At 36.8% G+C, this 20,918-nt stretch overlaps 2 protein-coding genes and 1 long non-coding RNA gene across 3 annotated transcripts in view; all 3 read right to left on the bottom strand.

The window, feature by feature from the left end:
* LOC113161705 (CD209 antigen-like protein C) overlaps positions 1-12,580 on the bottom strand; it is a 47,745-nt gene extending 35,165 nt beyond the window's left edge. The window contains exon 1 of the mRNA XM_033325909.1: positions 12,410-12,580. Within this exon, the coding sequence (XP_033181800.1) occupies positions 12,410-12,491 (82 nt within the window). The 5' untranslated portion in view covers positions 12,492-12,580. The remainder of the gene's footprint in view (positions 1-12,409) is intronic.
* Positions 3,576-5,930, bottom strand: LOC113161725. Its single transcript, XR_003298773.2, has 3 exons — positions 5,808-5,930; positions 5,575-5,681; positions 3,576-5,116 (listed from the first exon to the last, which is right to left on the bottom strand). It is a non-coding gene; the product is annotated as an uncharacterized LOC113161725 (long non-coding RNA).
* A 4,893-nt stretch (positions 12,581-17,473) lies between the features above and the next one.
* On the bottom strand, positions 17,474-20,747 carry LOC113161847 (CD209 antigen-like protein E). Its single transcript, XM_026359663.1, has 6 exons — positions 20,600-20,747; positions 19,198-19,293; positions 18,903-19,121; positions 18,241-18,380; positions 17,993-18,093; positions 17,474-17,830 (listed from the first exon to the last, which is right to left on the bottom strand). Exons 1-6 carry the CDS (start codon positions 20,745-20,747, stop codon positions 17,683-17,685), a joined length of 852 nt encoding a protein of 283 aa, XP_026215448.1. The 3' UTR covers positions 17,474-17,682.
* Between the last annotated feature and the right edge of the window lie 171 nt (positions 20,748-20,918).

Here is a 20,918-nt window from a genome sequence, read left to right as displayed (position 1 = left end):
AGGAGGGGAGAGGGCAGCCGATGATCCTCTGCGCTGTCTTTACCACTCTCTGGAGCCTCTGCCACTCTGGTTCAGTGCAGTGGGAAAACCACACTGTGATGCAATTGGACAGGATGCTCTTGGTGGTTGAGCGGTAGAAGGTGACCAGCAGCTCCTGACCTACACAGGGTTTTCAAATTTATTGTGTATTAAAACAATAAGCATAAGCAGCACTTTAGGTAGGAACCTTTGCAAACCGGAGCAGTTGTACCTCGATTGTTTTTGGGGGACTCCTCCGCCCACGCTCAGATGCAGTTTGGAGGATGAACTGAGCGTTCCGTGTCTTACATTTACATTTAGTCATTTAGCAGACGCTTTTACTTACAAGTAGGGTACAATGGTAGGCAGGTTGAGAATAAGGTGGTCTTGCCTAAGGACCCCTACTGGTGGTAGGCCACAGCTGGGATTTGAACCCCATTCTCCCACCTGTGTTTTCCAGGTTGTGGACTGAGAAACATGAAATGAATGATGTCTGATATCTGACGTTTAGTTATTTGTCACCTGACATCCAACATAAATTATTTATTTATGGAATCATAATTAATTAGTGGTTTTTGATTCTTGTAGATGTGTGTAGTGTTATTGTTTATATAATGTAAAGTATGTTTATAAGTGGGTTCATAAATACTTTTGAAAATTCTATCAACATATTAATTGTGTTTTACTCTTCCATAAAATAATAAATATAACATTATTGATAAAAACAACAAAAATAACATCAGTAATAATAATAATAGTAATTATGTCATGTTTTGGACACAATAAATGCACCATGTAAACATTTAAAGGAACTTATCGTCTCACTAATTGTCAAAATAAGTTTTACTTTCACTTGTCCTCTACCAGCCGTCATGTGAAAGGCAGCTCAGGCTGCATGGTTTCGTTCATTGTTCACAGCTCAGGCTGTGTGGTGAGCAGAGCAGTACACTTATTCTCGTTCATGGCGCTGTAGCCCTCTTGTGGGCGTTGTAAAAATGGCCGCAGTTCTTAAACACTATATAGTGAAGACAACATGGTTTGCTTCAGCTGAGAAATTATAATACACAAAATGCCACATGCAATTCAAACCATGTGTAAACCTAGGAAAGCAAATACACACCACAATAAAGTGACTTGTGTCCTGCATCCTCCCTGCCATTGTTGTTTAACAATGCCACAGTGACTTGGTAGCTGTCACGTGACAAATGAACGAGAGACCGATCTGAGAACGAGTGTACTGCTGCCACAGCCTGAGCTGTGAACGATGAACGATACCGTGCAGCCCGAGCTGCCTTTCACATGACTGCTGGTAGAGAACAAGTGAAAGTAAAACACTACACACCAAAAGAATCAAAGACCACCAATTAATTATGATTTGCCGGGTGTCAGGTGACAAATAAATGAACGTCAGACATCATTCATTTCCTTGTTTCTCACTCCACAGCCCTGTAGATGAGCTACAGCTGTCATGTGACAAATGAACGAAAGAACGACCCGTAAACCAAACCTGGCATGGGAATCTGGACTCGATCTGTGGTTTGTGAGTTGTGCAAGTAGCTGAGGTTGTGTCGTAGCTGGACTTGACCCAAGCAAAAGATGAGAAAGACACACGGACACAGAGAGGATTAAAATGTTCAAATGGATCCATGAAAAGAACCTTTAGTGCTTGGATGGGAAAATGATTGGGATTGTCCAACGGAAATAAGAACCTATTGTATTTGCCATGTTGTGCTGAGCAGAGATCTCGTCATAACTTTTGTTACATAAATGTAGAGAAAAATTTTAAAATAAAAAAAACTTTTTTTAAAATGAGGAAGTATCATGAAAAAAAACGTCATGGGAAATGGATCCCCTTACATAACAAAATGTCCAGTTCTAATGTTTTAACTGTATATTTCTGTCTGTTTTCTGAACCATCTATCTCCCTTTTTCACTTGATATGATCACCTGACGGTTAATTTACATTGGCATAAATATCCTTTCATCCATGATGTACTGCCAGCTAAGTTTGTTTCTTATTTGACCTCATGTGATGAACGTGAGCAACGGTAAACAACAAAAAAGGAAGCAAAGCATTTCTGTGACAGGAAATTGTGGGCAGGTTGAATAGAAATGAGAAAATTTTAATATCTAGTGCATGTTAGAGTACTACTACATGCATGTATATCTTTAATTTCAATTTTAGCATAAGAAATTACTGGTCGAAATCATTAAGCACATTATGACCTAAAAGCCTGTTAACTAGGACCAAGGACCATTGCTGTTTTTATTGGGATATTTTCTTACAGTGGTGCATTATCTTTATTACTACTACATATGTGCAGCATGTGCATTAAGGTGTTTTATATTTTACCAATTATCCATTCATTTGTTTTTGGTCTGTTATTTGTTTGTATTATGTGCATAGTATATGTGATTTTATTTTTGAGGTAATTTTTTATTTTCTGAATTTATTTTCAAAAAATTTTAAATTTATTTTTCACAAACAAGAAACCAAAGTACAAAAGAAAACCACTGCTCAGTGGCAGCAGACAACTCAAAGACACTGGTGACTTAGGTCCAAAGTTCAGAGGGACAAAGTCCAGACTATCCAGGGGGGAGGAAAACAGGGCTCAAGAGCAAGGCTAGGAACGGTAACAGTATACTCCTAGATCAACTTGAAAATAAATTTGACCTCTGTGGATAGGCTCTCGTAGCTAAAATCCTACTTATCTGATAGAACAACCATTATGTTTCTTAAAATGCCACATCAATATGTACTATTGTGAAATATGGAGTACCACAGGGCTCAGTTCTCTACCCTGTCCACTTTTATCTCTAAATTTCATGGATAGACCAAATTGTATATTCATAATCATAACCCTTGACAACTGTCTAATTTTTCAGAGCCTGACATCCAAAAATCTTGGAGTCATATTTGATAATTGCCCCTGTTGAACGCCACATTAAAAATATCATTAAGATTAGCTTTTTTCACCTTTGTAACATAACTACAATTCAACCATCACTGTCCACAGGAGATGCTGAGACTTTAATTCATGCCTTTGTCCTCAGAGTTAAAAAGAAGTCAACAGGCTGTAGGGGCTTTCCTGCCATGTCCCACTCCTTTAGAATAGCCACCCGGTGACATCAGACAGTCCAACTCTGTAGAGGTTTTTAAATCACAACTTAAAACACATTTATACGCCCTAACATTTAATTAGTGGCAGGATTTATGCATGATGAATAAATAAATTATGAATGTTCCAGGTCCGACGTGAGCCTGGTTCTGCTGGAGGTTTCTTCCGTTAAAGGGTTTTTTTTCCTCGCCACCGTTGTCCAGTAGGATTGTTGGGTTCTCTCTGTGAATTTGTAACAATAACAATAAGGTTCTTAACTAATTTTGCGCTGTGTCTTGAGATAACTCTGTTAGGATTTGTAGCTATATAAATGAAAATGAAATAAACCATAGACAAAGCTATTTTGTACTACATTTCTTCTGTTATGAACGAGCTAACTAGCAGACTCAGTTGCAGAAGGACAACAAATGCAGACTAAGAGTTCTCACAAAAAATGTATTAACAGATATGATTACAGAAAATGCAGAACAGACGTAATGTAATGAAACTAAAAAGGGCCAAAAAAAACTCAAAAGGAGGAACAAACTAAGGCACACTGCAAAAGGCAGGCAAACTAGAACCTAACTAGTCTAAATAACTTTCAAAGAAAACGCAATCAATGCGATACTAAAAGGAAAACAAAATCACAGCAAGAACTGCATTTGACACTATAGATCACGACATTCTTTTACACAGACTGGAACATTGTGATTTAAAGAAACAGGATTGGGCTGGTTGGTGGTGGTTGGTGGCCTCAGTGACCACCATGAGGTCACTGAGGTCTGGACCTTGGTCATTTGGACTGACGTTTTGTACTATATTAATGAAGCGAATCTACAGGGCTGAGTCTCCTTCAGAATCACGATTGCTGTTGTGTCAAACTGAAGCAAAATTGGAGAAATGTTTTTCTCATTTTAAGCGTGTTGTGCATAAGCTGTAGCTTAATCATTTAAATATTTAGCTTTGACAGTGCTCTTCTTACTTTAAAGTTATCAACCACAACAAACAGGAAGCTGTTGCACACAGATTCACAGCTTCTACAGCGGAACAGTGGTTTGTAGCAAGCACGAAACTAATAAACTAAAGTAATAAAATATGAAGCATCCTATGTTGAAGCAACACAATATAAAACAAATGATTGTATCTAGTCTGAATGTACAGAAACTGTGGATAAGAGATGGGAAGTAAGTAGATTGAAGTAGCACAACTCTGAGATTTTCCATTTAAAGTTACTTTACCTAAACAGTTAACAATCATATATTAACTCTGGTTTCTATACAGATGCAAATAGTGAAAACACAAGTTAATGAACTTAAATGGTGATTTATTGAAGAAGCTGTCAGTTCGTAAAGTCTTAAAATGAGTTCCACCTTTACGAGCTGTTACAGTACATTACTGATGTTAATGCATCAATATTTATAATTAATAATAGTAATATATAATTTCATATTGGTTGTACTCTTTTGTAATGATGTTGTATTTTGAACTCTAAAATGTACCCAGCCACAACTGATAAGGAAGTTTTTTTTTAAAAGCAAGCAAAGTAGCACGATGTTTATAACTTGTAAAAAATCTTTACTTACTGCAGTAGCATGATTTTCAGTATTATATCATATCAAGGATTCCAAGATTTCCACAGATGCTGTATGTAGATTATTGTCAGGTCACAGGGTCAGAATGTTTTGAGTCTTAGACCACAACAAAAATACACATCAGTCTTCATCTTTTTCTCCTTTCAAAGCATTGTACCAAACCCCTACATATTCATATATGAGCCACTGTCTTTATACAGCAGCTTCTACCAACTAGCTGAAACTGAGAAATCACTTTTCTATCACTGTCTGATGAGTTTGGATTATTATTTGAGACGTAATTCACAGATCCAGTGTTTTTGTATTTCACATGGTGCATCATTCCAGCTGTTTTGAGACTCATAATTGTAGATTTCTGCACAGTCTTCAGTTCCTTTTGCATCGTTTGGCTCTGATGTTCCCCAGAACCTGAAAGCCAAACGCAAAACAAAACAAATAAACATCGTCTTCTTGAACACATAGTAAGAAGCTACGTAAAGTATATAAATCACAGTGATAATGACAAAATAATGCTTTTTGTCACAAATGACAAATGACTGCTGTCACCAACAACATCTAAAATAATTTCAAGCTGACATGACTTCACACATTAACACTGAACAAAACAGGATCAGGTTTCACACTGACCATATGTCCCAATGACGAGTCAGAGAAAGAGGGAGTGACACGGCCTTTTCCAATTAATAATATCTACATATACATTAATTATTTACTCACATCCATAGTGGGTTGGATTGTTTGTCCAAGACTGTTCATATATGAAATGTTGTCTTATTTACACTAACATAGATCTTACAGATCCCATAAGTGAAAATTAGCTGCCCACAGTACACCATGTTAATAGAAATGTTAAGTAAAGTGTGAACCTTGTGGCAGTCAGCACAGGAGTCCCATCCACCCATCTCCATGTCCCCTCTACCTCTCTGTCATTTAGTCCAATCCACATGCGCTTTCTCCAGCTTCGAATGAAGTCCTTGTTGACAGAAGGAAACAAAAAGTCACAAGATGAGAGTAAAATGAACATTTTCATGCTATACTCCACCTCTGTGGCAACATTTATTGTATTTTTTTACTTTTTCCTCTCAATATAGACACATACCTGCTCTTTAGCACTGTTGATAATCACCAGGTCTACCCCTCTCTGTTGGCAGTCATTTCTGCTTTCTTGCCAGGATTTCATCAGTGAAGAAAAATAATAGAAACTACCATTGAAATGCCTCCATACCTCGGAATACAGAACTGTATTAATGAAGAGAAGAAACATGTTACTAGAATCACATAGGATTAGTTTTTCATATATATTTATATATATATATTTTTCAACATTTCTCAACACTCAAATTTTTATCTTTCATCATCCATCACTGACATGTACATTATTGGTCTAGTTATCCTCTCCTTTATAACCAAAGGCTTGTACCACAGACTTTTAAATTAAAGAACAAGATATCTATTCCTGTGCTTATGATACAGCTGGGAGAACTACTAGAGGTAGAGGTGTCCAAAGTAAGTGGTGCATGGACCAGAGGGAGCTGCAATCATCTTTTAAAAAGTTGTGATGTGTGCTTACTCGACTTCTGTAAATTGCTTTCTGCATGAGCATAGATTCTCAAAGCAACATTAGGTGCAACTAACTAGCACAACGCTCCTCGGCCTCTCACTGAACTGTCAGAGGCTGATTTGTGAAAGATCTAAAGCTACAAAAATAATAATCAATAATAATCAAAATCGCTCAATCTCAATTTGCCAGAAGCTGGTTTGGTTTGGGGAAAATCACTGGTCAAGGCAATAAGACCCAGAAACATTTCAAAAACATTAACCTCCAACAGTCGACAACTTCAGGCCAAGAGTAAACGTCTCCAATCTTATTCTACAGGCAAGTGCTGCTAAAAAAATGTTCCCATAAAACTACATTTCTATACGTTTGTACTGAAACAAAAAACGTAAATTCGAACAGATTATGTTTTCTGATATCATAATGAGAATATGATAACAATTAATGTAAACGCCTAGTTGCAAATATGGTATTACCTAACATTTTAATCAAATGTTTCTGACAACATAACATTGCATATTTTATCTTTTCACAAAGCAGGATAAACCTCCACATGTTCTTTATGCTCTAGTCATATCAAGTCTAAAAAAAGTCCTAACAATCAGTAACCCTGTAAACAGACATGTCAGAAAGTGACTTTGAGTAATCAAGTTGGCAACAAAAAAAATACCTTGAGGATTGTTTTGTTCATTGGTCCTGTTTTCAAGTATTTTTTGGAGCTGATCTCGATCTTTAGTCAGGATACTATAACTGGTCTGTAGCTGGTCATTTTCTTTGGTCAGGTTCTTGAAACTGGTCTGTAACTGGTCATTTTCTTTGGTCAGGTTCTTGAAACTGGTCTGTAGCTGGTCATTTTCTTTGGTCAGGTTCTTGTGACTGGTTTGTAGTTGGACCATCTCCATCTCCATCTCCAACTCTGTCCTGTCTTTGTCTGTGTTTGGTACATAAAGAACAATTACTGTTGACCAGCATCACCCACTGATGTTTATCAAGATGTAAACAAAGTGCTTACGTAAGAAACCAAGAGTTATGAGTCCAACAAGAAGGAGAAGGCACAGCAGACCCAGAATCACTGCAGCAGCTCTGTAGGAAATCGTCTTCACTGTTTTACTTCCTGCAACACCTGAAATTATCAGACAACATTTGTAATGTGTTTATGTGTCATGTATGTATAATATGTATACATATAATATGTATCATTTAATTAAGTCTATTTTCCTGCATAAAAATAAAAATACTTGTATATTTATCTGACACCTATCAGATAGGGTTCTGCGTCTCGCTATTATCTACACTGTTTTTCAGCACGACAATGTACAGGCACATTTTAGAAACTTCAGTAACCTGTTTGCTAAGACCAAAAGGTGCAGAATTGAACATCTGGCTCAATGTGAAAAGAGACATCTTAGAGAGCCAGTGAAAGAGAGACATACAGATGTGAGTATGTTGTGGTGATCACCCAAGTCGAGCAGCTGAGCAGCCCCATTGTGTTTGTATGTGTGTAGGCTTTAGCCTAAAAGCTCACGGTAGTAAAAGCCATCTTAAATGATACAGCAGAATAATGTTGTTTATATAACAGCTAGTTCCCACAGCAGTTTGATTGAACAAGAAGTATTCCATGTGTTCTTATAGTACCTGGCAGCACTGGGACATTTACCAGCGTGTAATCTTATATACTCTTCACATTAACACATGAGATGAGTTAATATAATAATAATAAAAAGATGGCTGCATACTCAATCCATCAGAGTAAATCTACTACAGAATGTCTAAAGAGACAAAAGGAGACATGAAATGACCTCAAGAGTTGTTCAAACCAGAAAATCCAAAGACTATGTCTGAGGTGAGGCAGTTCTCTAAGGAGAAACTGTTCAAATTCAATATTTCTGGACATTGTGCAGGACTAGTCCACAGCTACAGGAAAAGTTTGCTTGATGTTATTGCTGTTCAAACTGTTATTAAAACATAATTGTCAAAACACAATAACTTGATATGATTAATGGTTATGTTCAATATAGACATGAAGGATAGTTTATGTTTCATCAGCTTATACATATTGTGTTTCTTTTTATTTGTGATTTTGGTAAAGATCAGAACACATTTATGACCAATTAGTGCAGAAAACCAGGAAACTGAAAATAGTTCAGTTACCGGTACTTTCATTGTAACTGTGTCTGCAGAAGTTAGTCTGCAGACTAAGACTCATTACAGTGTCTCTATTTGAGCCTGTTTGCATGTGAATCTTACCTGACAGTGCAGGTCCAACTCTGTTCTGTTCCACAGCATAACTTACATCTTTATTTTCATAAATATTTGAAGATCTGTTCATCTCCCTTTTCCACTTGATGTGACCACCTAATGGTTCCTCAACATTGGCATAAATATCAATTTCATCCATGATGTTGATGTTCAGCCGTACTGTCAGATCAGCTCTCTTGCTCTTTCTGTCTGACTCACTGTGATTAAAGAAGGTGTTCTTATAAAGGAGAAGGCAAATTATTCACACATGACTGTTAACAGGAAACTGAAACTGTTAACACTGTATTTTTTTAATGGTCTCCATGACAACGAAGGTCTGTACACCAGCAACCATTATGGTGCTTTTACAGCTGTTGTATGACACTGCTTCAAGAGACGCTCCTCTGGGTTATATGACAAACAAACAATTATAGGGACAAACAATGCATAAGATCATTATTAAGGAGGACTTCTCGTTTAAGACCAAAGTGAGCACTGGCTGATGGCGACACGGAGTAATAATAATAATAAATACTTTATTGATCCCCTTGGGGAAATTCGGTTGGACAGCTGCCAGACTGAGTCGGCGCTACTGCCGGGTTTCGGTGTCTTGTCCAAGGTCACTTCAGCAAGTAGCCAGGAGGAACCTGGAATTGAACCACTCCACCCTGGGGTTCAGAGGCGACAGCTCTACCCCCTGAGCTACTGCTGCCCAAACACAAAGATCAACAACGTAACAGGTTACTGATGATATTTCAACAAGCAAATGCAAAACTCAATAGTAACATTTAGTAACATTTTCCTACCATGATGCTTAGTAACTGATGTGATACAAAACTTTTTAGTTCTATCTTAGTTAGTTAGTTAGTTCTATCCAGCAATGCATGAATTTTGTTTAATTAAAGGGTATGTGCAGAAAACAACTAAATCTAAGTAATGGTAGTATTTCTGCTTCAGTTAATGGAGCTACTTTTGCATTCACTTGCAATACTTTTGCATTATTTCCGATCCATGGTGAACTATTAGTGTGTTGTGGTGTGCTAATAATTATACAGATGTCTTGACAAATTAGCTACTACTCTCTTTGAGAGACACTCTTCCTGAGCTGTTTTAACATATGAAATCGGGTACAGACATATCCTGAGTTCACACATTTTTAACATGCGACACTGAGATCATAACAATGTCACATACTTAATCACTTGCTTACTCACTTCTGCTGTACAGTGGTTTATTGTGAACAGGCCTTTAATGTGCCACTATCTTTCTACAGTAGCTTTTTCACTGTGTGTTCTGTTATACAAGTTTAACTGGAACTGTGAAACTTTTTAACATTGTCTGGTGACTTTAGATTAGTCTTTGAGGCTTTTTTCACCAAACTAATATTTACCAACATTGCATGATACATCATTCCAGCGGTTTTGTGAATCATAATTTAAACATCTGGTATAACTGCACGCTGTCATGGCTGTTGATCATATTTTCTATGACAAGAAAGGGAGAGAGATAGAAAGACAGTGCTCTAATGTCTAAATACATGTTGCATTGCACACAACGCTATCTCAATTATTAACTCTCATTGCTAGTGTAAGCCTCATAGGGGATGGTATTACTGGTCCAAGACAGTACACTGACTAAACTTAAGATCTGCTCCCAAGTAGGTTTGAGTTTGTGGAAATATTGCCAGGGCAATAAGCCCAACATGCCTTTGAACAAATCAATAGAATCCACATCATGTGAAACTGTCAACAATATTGCCCATCTAACCTGTTAATTCATGTACAAAGGACATTGACATGAGCTGTATTGCACAAAAGTAGAATTAATCCGTAACAGGTTTGCTAAGTTGGGATAAGAAGGTGCAGCTAAATCAAGCCAGATGTAGATAGCTGGAATAAGAGAAACGAAAAGGTGTCCTTGTATCAATTACAGAATTACTGATTACTGAAATGGAAAATGCTCATGCAGCACACTTTTCACCAACTGAGCAACAGAATCTTATGAAACATATGAAGAAGTGAAACATACACATAAAAAGGGAAATGCACTTGCTATAATTAAACAAAGAAAAAAGCCTGTGAGATGTTAGCTGTCTGACTGAATGCAGAAGTAGTCCACAACTAAACCACCAGTGCAGAAAAAAAGTAATTAAAAAAAATTGAAAGAAAAGTTGACAACAGTTGGTGTCTCTCTTTGGCCAGGTTCTTGTACCTGGTCTGTAACTGGACCTGTTACAGTTCCTCCCTCTGCCCCTGTCTGTGGGTTTTGTTTTGTTCTGGTCTCACCCTCCTGTCTCACCCCATGTATGGACTTCCTCCACTCTCCACTCTCACTCACCGGACTAATTACTGACTCGATTCACCAGTGCATCACTCTGGTTTATAAGCACCCATCAGTCCTCAGTTCGTTGCTGGTTTGTTGATGTCATTCATGCTCTCACGCTGCTCATGTCTTGTTCGAGCCGTATTTGGTCAGTTTGTTTGTAGGTCAGGAACCTCTGATTTGTTTGTTAGTTTGGTCTGCGTTTATGCAGCATTTTTAGTTGGTACTTTGTCCTCTTAGCTTTGTGTGTTTGTTCTCGTTTTCTCCTGCCTTAAGCAGTGATTTTCTTAAGTTTGTTTTTGTGTTCTGTTCATGATAGTGTGTTAAGTTTCTAGTTAGTACTTTTGCCTGTGTTTCCACAGTATTTCAGTTGTTACTTTGTATGTCGGGTTATGGTTTTGTTTGTATTTTGCTACAGCATTTTTGGGTCTCTTTAATTTGATACTTTGTTAGTTTGTGTAGTTTCCTGTGTCCCCTGCCTTTTTTGTAAATAAACATCCTTTCGTTAGTACCCGTTTGGTCCCCGTCCGTCTCCGTTTGTAACAGGACCATCTCATTTTCTTTCTTTGAGCTTCCTTTGGTGTCTGTTTTGCATATATAAAAACAGAGACTGTTAATCAGCTGGATGTCTGTGAAGATTCTTAGTCATCCAGATCATGGTTAATCCAAAAATCCTGTTCAACGGAAACCGGACTTGTTTTTAAGATGCCTTCTAGACGGACGGTTAAGTATCTTCAAAAAACTTAAAAACAAGTCCAGCTGCCACCAAACAGCATTTTTGGGGGCTATTAGCCAACATCACCCACTATGTTTACACAGGAAAACCAGAGACATGAGTCCAGTGAGGAGGATGAGTGAACATAATACAGAATAGAAATTTTACATAAATTTTTTTAATTTATCTGCTTAATTGATTATATTGATTTCTTCATGTTCTTTTTGTTTACTGATCCAACATCCAGAGCAATTTCTAAAACAGTTTAAAAGAAAATTGCTATATTCTTCATTGATATTAACCTAACCCACTTTCCTGCTTTCCCTAATCACCCCTAATTGACTTCACCAGCTTCCCACGCTAAACCTGTATTCCCTGCTCCTGTATAAGCTCCCTCCAGTCTAAACCACTTTGCCACGTTGTCACTGCTATCCAGTTACCTTGGCTTGTTTTTTTGCTTCTTGCCTAGTGTTTGGTTTTGGTCTCATGTTTTCTCCCTGAACCTAGCCCTGGATCTGCCCTCATGTTTTTGTGTCAGTGTTTTTTCAGTTTTCTCCGTGCCTTTTGTTAGTGGAATTTCTAGTTTAGTTATTAATTTGTTTTTAGCCTAATTACATATCCACTTGTGTTTTGTTGTTACTTTTCTTTGCCACGTTTTTGTTCTCCGCTTCCCCAGCCTGGCCCCCTTACCATTCTACTATTTACTTTGACAACAAATTCCTTTTTTCATTTCACTAGTGTCTGGCATTTTAATCTGGTCCTTAACCACAACTCTGACAAAATTGATGGAAAATGGATCCCCTTACATATCAAAATGTCCAATTCTGACATTTTAACTGTATATTTGTGTCTGTTTGCATATGTACATTACCTGAGAGTGCAGGTCCAATTCTGTTTTGCTTCATAGTGTGACGTGTATCTTTGTATTGATAATTATTTTCTGAACCATCCATCCCTTTTCCACTTGATATAATCACCTAATGGTTAATTTACATTGGCATAAATATCCATGATGAAACTACCAACTCAGTTTGCTGCTTGTTTGACCTTCTGTGATGAAAATGGGAAGTTTAAAAACAAATAAAAAAGGAAGCAAAGCATTTTTATGACAGGAAATTGTGGGCAGGATGAATGGAAATTAGATACTTTTAATATCTTGTGTATGTTAGAGCACTGCTAAACACATGTAAATCTTTAATTTAAATTTCAGCTTAAGAGATTACTGGTTAGAATTGTTATGCACATTATGATCTAAAAACTAGGACCATTGCTGTTTTTATTGGGATATTTTCTTACAGTGGTGCCTTATTACCACTACTACACATGCACTCATCCTGAAAATCCTTACTTTCTCTCCGTGTGTGTGTGTGTGTGTGTGTGTGTGTGTGTGTGTGTGTGTGTGTGTGTGTCCACAATAGGCCAAGACTCTTCTGCCACCCAACACGTGCCATTCTCAGAATGAACTGACTGTGTATCAGATAGATTAGTGTTGGGTCACGGGTTAATAACATCTTGAGTCTAAACCCACAAAGAAAATACACATCTGTCTTTTTTGCATTCAAAGCACTGAACCAAGCAAAATATTTATATATGTGTAAGTAAAGGCATACTCTCATTTAAATAGTAGCTAAGAGTTCCAAAGACTGGGCTGTTTCCACCAGAGTCGTAATCTTCATGAGAACACATGGCAGCAACTGATCCTTAAATCTTAAGATGGGAATTTACACTTACAGTAACAATTTTCTCTGCCACCTGCAGCAGAGTCTGAGCCAAAGTGGAAGCATTTGGGTCCAACCAGTAGCTGCAACCAAATCCCATCTGATCAGCTGTACAGTGGTTTATTGTGAACAGGCCATTAATGTGCCACTATCTTTCTACAGTACTACTAATTCTTTAAAATTTTTCTACAGCCAAAATATAAAGGTGTCATTGTTAAATTGCTGATAACAGCACAGAAATAATGCAGCAGCTCTGCAGGAGCTCTTCTCCACCATTCTACTTTCCCCAGTACCTGAAAGTAGAGGACAAAAATTTCTGTGTGTTCATTTTGTCTTTAGTCTTGTGTACAGTAGTAGTAGGTTAAACCATATAACATGAACTAAAAAGATAAAGTTGCTTGGAGAGTGAGTGAATTAGTGTTTTATCAGTCTAGTTGACATCCTACAGTTTTACATATTTTTTTATTTACCTACTTAACTGGTTCTATTTTTTCTTTTCATGTTTTTTATTTTATTTATTGGTCTAAAATCCAGAGTTTAAAAATCCTTTATCTTGTTTTGTCATACATTGTTAAAATTGATTTTTTTAATGCGTGTTTTCCTCAAAACCTTCTTTTATCTGACAAATTTTAAATAATATTTGAATGTTCTGTACTGAACTTTACTTCACTCTAGAAAAAAATGCACTACATTTGATGTTTAGTGAACTGTAAATGTGGGTAACTGCAAAAAAATTGAATTGAATTTAATAAATAATACATCTGTTGCATGTTTGTGACTGATTCAGTTTGGTTTTGAGGTGCCTGAGACAGTCTACTTCTAAAATTGCAAATTACTGTTCTTACAAGTGGTTCTATACTGAACAGGAACATAAAGGATTGGACAGAATAGAACTTACACCTAAAATAGAGAAAACATTAAGCAAACAAAAACGTAATACTTTTAATAGATAACATTTTCTTTCTGTAGACATCAATAACGTTTTGTACGGTCTTACAGATTACATCAAAATTAACCAAATACAGCAATTATCTGCAAATCTAAAAATATCACATGAACTAAGTTACTATTAAAACATTACAAAGTTGAGTGCTTCCTTAATCTCAACTACGTCTGTTGATATTTCCTTACATGTATGTTCACTCTACACAATGGTTTGAGCTCAAATCATGCAGAGTTTGAGGATACAAAGCAGGCCCTCACATATGTGTAAGTTGTATACGGTCAGTGTGGCTTGCAGGCTTACCTGCAATTTTTTAGGGCAAATTGGTGAATAGCAGCACCACTTAGTGGTGAAAGAAAGGGGAAAAAAACAAGACTTAGAAAACTGCTGCACAGCTGCTTGCTGTTATTAGAAAATAGAAATGGACCCACTCTAGCTTTTTTGATCTGTAGACAGGGACTTGGCCAGGGCTTTTCACTGAGGAGGGAAATGGGGGTCTACACATTGAGACTCTGAAATACTAGATTCACTAGAGTCAGATAGGATGACTGCAAAGTCGTAACTGCCTTTATTATGTCTTTACTTTCAAACAGGAGAACAGATTACCTATCTGTAATTGCTAAAAGGAACTGTATGATTCTTTAAGTTTTGCCTCTGTCAGTGCATTCTCCCTTGTGCAAGAAAAATTTAACTACTGCTAATACTAGTACTGTTAATACTAACATCATCCCAAAAATGAACGTGGTAGAGGGAACATCCAGAACTGGGGTTGGTGTGCTGCCTTTGGAGCATTTACTGGAAGTAAATCTACTACAGAATGTCTAAAGAGACCTCAAATCCGCCATAGATTTAATGGAAATGCTGTGGAATGCTCTCAAAAGAGCTGTTCAAACCAGAAAACCCTAAGAATACTGTATGTCCATAATTGGACCAAAATTATTCTTGGACATTGTGCAGGACTAGTCCACAGGAAACATTTGCTTGATGTTTATTGCTGTTTATATGTTTAATTATGGTGTTCCATAAAGACACAAATGTTGTTTAGGTTTTATCAGCTTACATGTATTGTGTTTCTTTTTATTTGTGATTTTGTAAAGATCAGATCACATTTATGACCAATTAGTGCAGAAAACCAGGATAATGACAATAGTTCAATTACTTTTCTTTATAACTGTGTCTGCAGAATTTTTAAAAACACATTTTTGTATTAGTGGGCATGCACAAGAAAACCAAACTCTAATCCCTCTTTTCCTCACGGAAGATAGGTAATAATGCATCACACAAAAAGTAGTTTTAGTGTAAAAAATGTCCACGTTTGCATGAACCAACAGTCTTATTACAGTGGCTCTATTTGAGCCTGTTTGCATGTGAATCTTACCTGAGAGTGTAGGTCCAACTCTGTTCTGCTCCACAGCACAACATGCATCTTTATTTTCATAAATATATTTTGGTCTCTTCATCTCCCTTTCCCACTTGATGTGACCACCTGATGGTTCCTCGACATTGGCATAAATATCAATTTCATCCATGATGTTGATGTTCAATATTTACACTGTTTAATGATCTGTGTTCTTATAAAGGAGAAAGAACAGGAAACACAGGAAATTGAGTTGGGATGAAGATTAGATCACTGTTAACCCTTGTGTTAGTTAAAGCACTAGGTTACATATACTGTACTGTATCTACTATATCAACATTATGAACATAACTCACATTACTAATGTATTGTGAGTTACATTACTAAAGACACATCCCACACTGGACATCATCAGTTTGAACTACTTGGGCAGGAGATGTAGGACAATCAAGAGAAGGACCAACAGGTTAAAAATCAGTTTCTTGCCAAAAGTAATTATTAGATTTAATAGACACAAATTTTCATGGGGGATGTTCTAAATATGTTTTTTAGGATGTGATGATTTATGATTTAGCATAATCTCTTCTTGTTATCTTTTAAATGTTTCTTTTATTTATTTCTGTTTTTTTTTTAACACTTCACTGAGGGAGTTTGCCCTTAATGAAAAAAAGGAAATTCTATTCCATTCTTTTTATTAAAAAAAAATTAGTCACATATTTAACACAAACGATTACATGAACTGAAACAGTATCACAGATTCTGACAACAAAATAAATTCAATCAATCATTATGATGCATGTAATTTAATGGAATTATTAACTAACAACTCAAATTCATAATTATTGTGTGAAACTATGTACAATGTGTAGTAAATAATGTGCTGATTAAATAACTGTTGTAAACCTACATTATGCCAACTAGTCAACTCTGTTTATAGTTTTCTAGCAACCAATAATCAGTATGATTACAATATCTTTGCTAACCTTTGAGTACGCAAGTCTACTGTAGTCGCTATGGATATGAATATGGTATATTCTGACAGACTAAAATTCAGCTTTTGTTTGCATAGTGTAGTTTATTAGCGTACATGCTCTCTATTGCTGCATGCTAGGCGTGCTGGCCCTAAGAGGGTGCTTTTTCTCCCCTATCTTGCTAAAGCTGCTGATTCTGCTGTCCTACACTTTATGCATCTGCTGTCCACTCTAACCACTTCTAGTGCAGTTGGTTCATTGAGCAATTGCACTGACTCATGTTTGTCCAAAAGTCCAAAGTGTGCAATTTAATTTAATTTAAGTTGTTGACAACAGGGTTCCTCTAATGTTCTGATCTAAGTCAGTCCATTGTTCAAGTTTCAGACAATATCATTTTGTAACATGATGATTTCTGTTTTATTTGTCTGGAACAATAAGGCCACTTAAATGACACAGTGACATCAATTGAGATATTACACCTGACTGTATTTGAGAATGTATTCCCAGTCTATTAGAACAATCTATGGCCACGGCACTTTGTAGTAATACAAAACAGATGTGTAAACCGCTGCATACTGCAGAAGAGGGAAATGTGTTGTGAAGCTTTTAGAAAAAAAGAAAATACATTTTAGCTTGTGAGGACAGAAGCTTTTATGGATTTAATGTGATATACTGGATGTCATGATTATCTGATATTGTCTCTACACTGAGTTTATTGCTCATCCACTTTGTTGCACCTGAGACCTTCAGTCTCTTCACTGTCTAGAACTAAAATTGTTGAACTGTGCTCAGACAAACATCTAGTTAACAGACAGCAGCAGACACATGTTCTCACATGTCATTCTTTACTCAGCAGGAAACTGAGGGTTGGTGGTATGATTTATATGGTGGCCACTTTTTTCCTACAGTGTTAATCTGTGCACAGACCTAAAGCGTGTTTTTTGTCTTTTGTTCCTAGTTGTGATTTTAATTTCTGCAAAACATATAAATGCACTTCTCTACTGGCAGTGCTTAACTGAGCTGGGTAGTTCTGTATGTTAAATAGCATCTATCCTGAGTACAATACTTACGTTTAGCTCTTTGTTCGTGCTGTCACTGGGAAATGCTACTTATCTCTGTTTTTAATATAATTGTCTGTTGAGTTTGGATGCTGAGTTATTGAAACAGTAACTTTTCACAGATCCAGAATCTTTCAAGCCCACACGATTCATCATTCCAGCTTTGTTCGCTGTCATATTTTTTAATTTCTGCACAGTCTTCATCTCTGTCTGGAACACCGTTTGGCTCATTCCTGTCCCAGTAGCTGAAAACAAAAACAAAATAAATGATGTGTAACTCACGGAACTCCCAAATAAAATTTATACCAAGATCAACACAAAATCTAAATGTTTACTTTAAAATATGACAACCGAAAGTCTTGCCATGTGTGTAATTAAACTGAAAGAGTCTATAAGTAGTAAATGACCTTGTGGTTAGCGGAGTCCCATCCACCCATTTCCATTTTCCCTCTGACTCCATGTCAGTCAGTCCGATCCAGATAAGTTTTTTGAAAGTTTGTATGAATTCCTTGTTGATAGAGAAACATCATGTTACAACATAATTAGAAAACAATATTAATTATGTCATTCTGTCTTACACCTCTCCAACTTTTCACTCTTTCTTAACATTTAATGTGATATACTGGATGTCATGATTATCATTATAGACACAGACCTGCTCTTCGTGGCTGTTGATAATCACCAGGTCTGCACCTTTCTGCAGGCAGTCAGCTCTACTTTGTTGCCACGATTTCTTGCTTGAAGAAATGTAATAGAGACTACTGCTAAAATATATCCATCCATAGGATCGCAAAGCTGTTTAAAATTAAAAGAAAAAACATGCATACTTACAAGAACAAACATATGGACTATACAGAATGACCACCTGTTTTAATTATATACTTTGTTTTTGAGAAATCGTGTGTAATCTGTTGGTTCTGGTATCATAGCGGCACCCGAAAAACATGAATCATTAAAACCATTTCAAGAAAATGTGAAACCTTTTCTAAAATGCAAAAAACACTTAAATCTGTTGTTTGTTAATTCACTTGAGGGTTTATCTGAAAGAACCAAAACCATACCTCATGTTTTGAAACAACAAATCCCTGCACTGGCTCATTAGGCCACTGAACTGACTAAGAAGACAAATCTTAAACCTAGATGATACATTTATAATTTATGATTCACTGTTACTCTTTCATTTACTTTGCCTTTCTCCTACCACCACTCTACTCTCTCTTATGCAAAGTGTTAATTTCAAACCTGTGGTTGAGAGTGTGCCAAGCCTGCAGACATATTTGCCAAAAACATAACTTTGAGGGTTTGATAAATTATTACCCAGAAGTCTTTTCTCAAGTTCATTTCGCTCGTTGGTTATGTCTTCAAATCTTTTTTGGAGCTGGTCTTGTTCTTCAGACAAATTACTGAAACTCATTTGTAGCTGTTCTCGTTCTTCAGACAAATTCATGTAACTCATCTGCAACTTGTTTCTCTCTGAGGTCAGGTTGTTGTGTAGCTTGACCATCTCCATTTTCCACTCTGATTTGGCTTGAATGACTGTGTTTAAGAAACAAAAGATATTAATCAGCATCACCTGCAGAGTACTTTATCACCAAGTTAACAAGCTACTCACACAGGAAAACCAGAGTTATGAGTCCGGCCAGAAGGAGAAGACAGAGCAGAGCCAGACACACTGCAACAGCTCTGCAGCTCTTTACATTTCCAGCACCTGAAGGTAGAAGTAAGTATAATTAAAATTAAAATGATGTGTTTGTTCCTTAATATGAAAAGAAACAAACTCATTCCAGTTAATTAGTTCTTCTTTAACATTATTTGTCAGTCAGTTGTTCCCCTGTAATCAAAATGATTATTAATGCATTCACACCAGGAAGTTGTCCGGAACAGAACAATAGACTCGTGGCCGCTGTGCAGCTCAACTTCAGCACTCATAGAGTTTTTCAAATGGCATTGAGAGTTTTCAAAACAATACTGACATTCTCTATGACATTTAGTTAGTTCTGCCCAAACAACAGTATTAGTTCAGGCAACCCCTGAGAACATATCAAGCCCTTAACTGTTGTTAGATATCACATGCAAAAATACAGTTGCTTCTGAAAACATTTACATGCCTTCACCAGTTTTTACTGCTGGAAATTTATTTTGATTTGAAGAATTTTACTTTATTTTTTCTGTCATCCTTAAGATGTGACTTTCTGCATGGAGGTAGATCATAGACCATCAGACCTAGGACTTAGCTTGATACTGCTATAGCTTGACATATTACTGTACATTTACTGCAATATTCGGTGCTAGGCATGTTTGTATCTCTCTGTTTTATTACTATGTTTAATATGAATTTAATGTTGCTGGTTTGGGATTTGAGTTGACTGGTTGTTGTATTCCTTTGGTTCCTGATACTGTAATTGTGCACTGGCACAATTACATAAATTGCTCAAGTAACTTACATTTACTTGAGCTCAGCCATGATATGAGTTTCAGCAGTGCTTCTCCTGTGCTGAAAAGTCACAATGTGTGCACCTACTACAGCCACTAGCAGAGCTGTATACTACAAACAAAGATGTTACAGTGTCAAAGTAGATTTGAGTGAACATACTGTACAGTATTTTCCTCTTTGTGGGAAACTAATATTTTTTATTTGGGATTTGCTCCTAGGTAAGAACAGAATCTACACATACTCATTTGCGCACATTTGATTGTTGACGTTTTTGTGCAAAATACCTGTTTATTATATTTTCATTGATTCTACAGCTATCTAATAGATAAAACACTACACTACAACTTAAATACACATTCAACATCACCATGACACATGATGCTCCACCACCGTGATATTGTGCCAAAAATGACTGGAAACTACACTCTTCCTCATTACTCTCTTGCTCTTTCACCCTCTGAGTTGTTGTTCCTGGTTTTGTCTTTGTTTTACAAAACATCACCTTTCCTGTGTTCGTGCCATACTTGTGTAGAATATTAAAGTATGTGTAAACGTGTATCTGCTTGCAGTTGTTCAGTACCTCTGACCGCAGGACTATTTGGCTCCACAGCATGGACCTTGTCTTCATTTTCATAGATGGTGTCTGAGCTTCCTCTCTTCCTTTTCCACTTGCTATTATGGCCTGATGGTCCCTCCACATTGACATAAACGTCCAAAAGCTGGTCCATAATGTTTCCCTTCACTCACAGTTCAAATTGGTCGTAAGGCGACTGAGAGCCTTGTGAACTTGTGAGTTGTTATTCTAAACTGTGCTTTCTCTATTCAACAGGAAACTGAGGGCTGGTGGGATGAATAATTGTAGTTGACCACTTTGTCCACTTTGACCACACTGTTGCTGT

The sequence above is a fragment of the Anabas testudineus genome, chromosome 1, assembly GCF_900324465.2.
Source record: "Anabas testudineus chromosome 1, fAnaTes1.2, whole genome shotgun sequence".
Lineage (NCBI taxonomy): Eukaryota > Metazoa > Chordata > Actinopteri > Anabantiformes > Anabantidae > Anabas > Anabas testudineus.
Note: the sequence above shows the minus strand (reverse complement) of the source record. Positions and strands in the feature narration are given on the sequence as shown.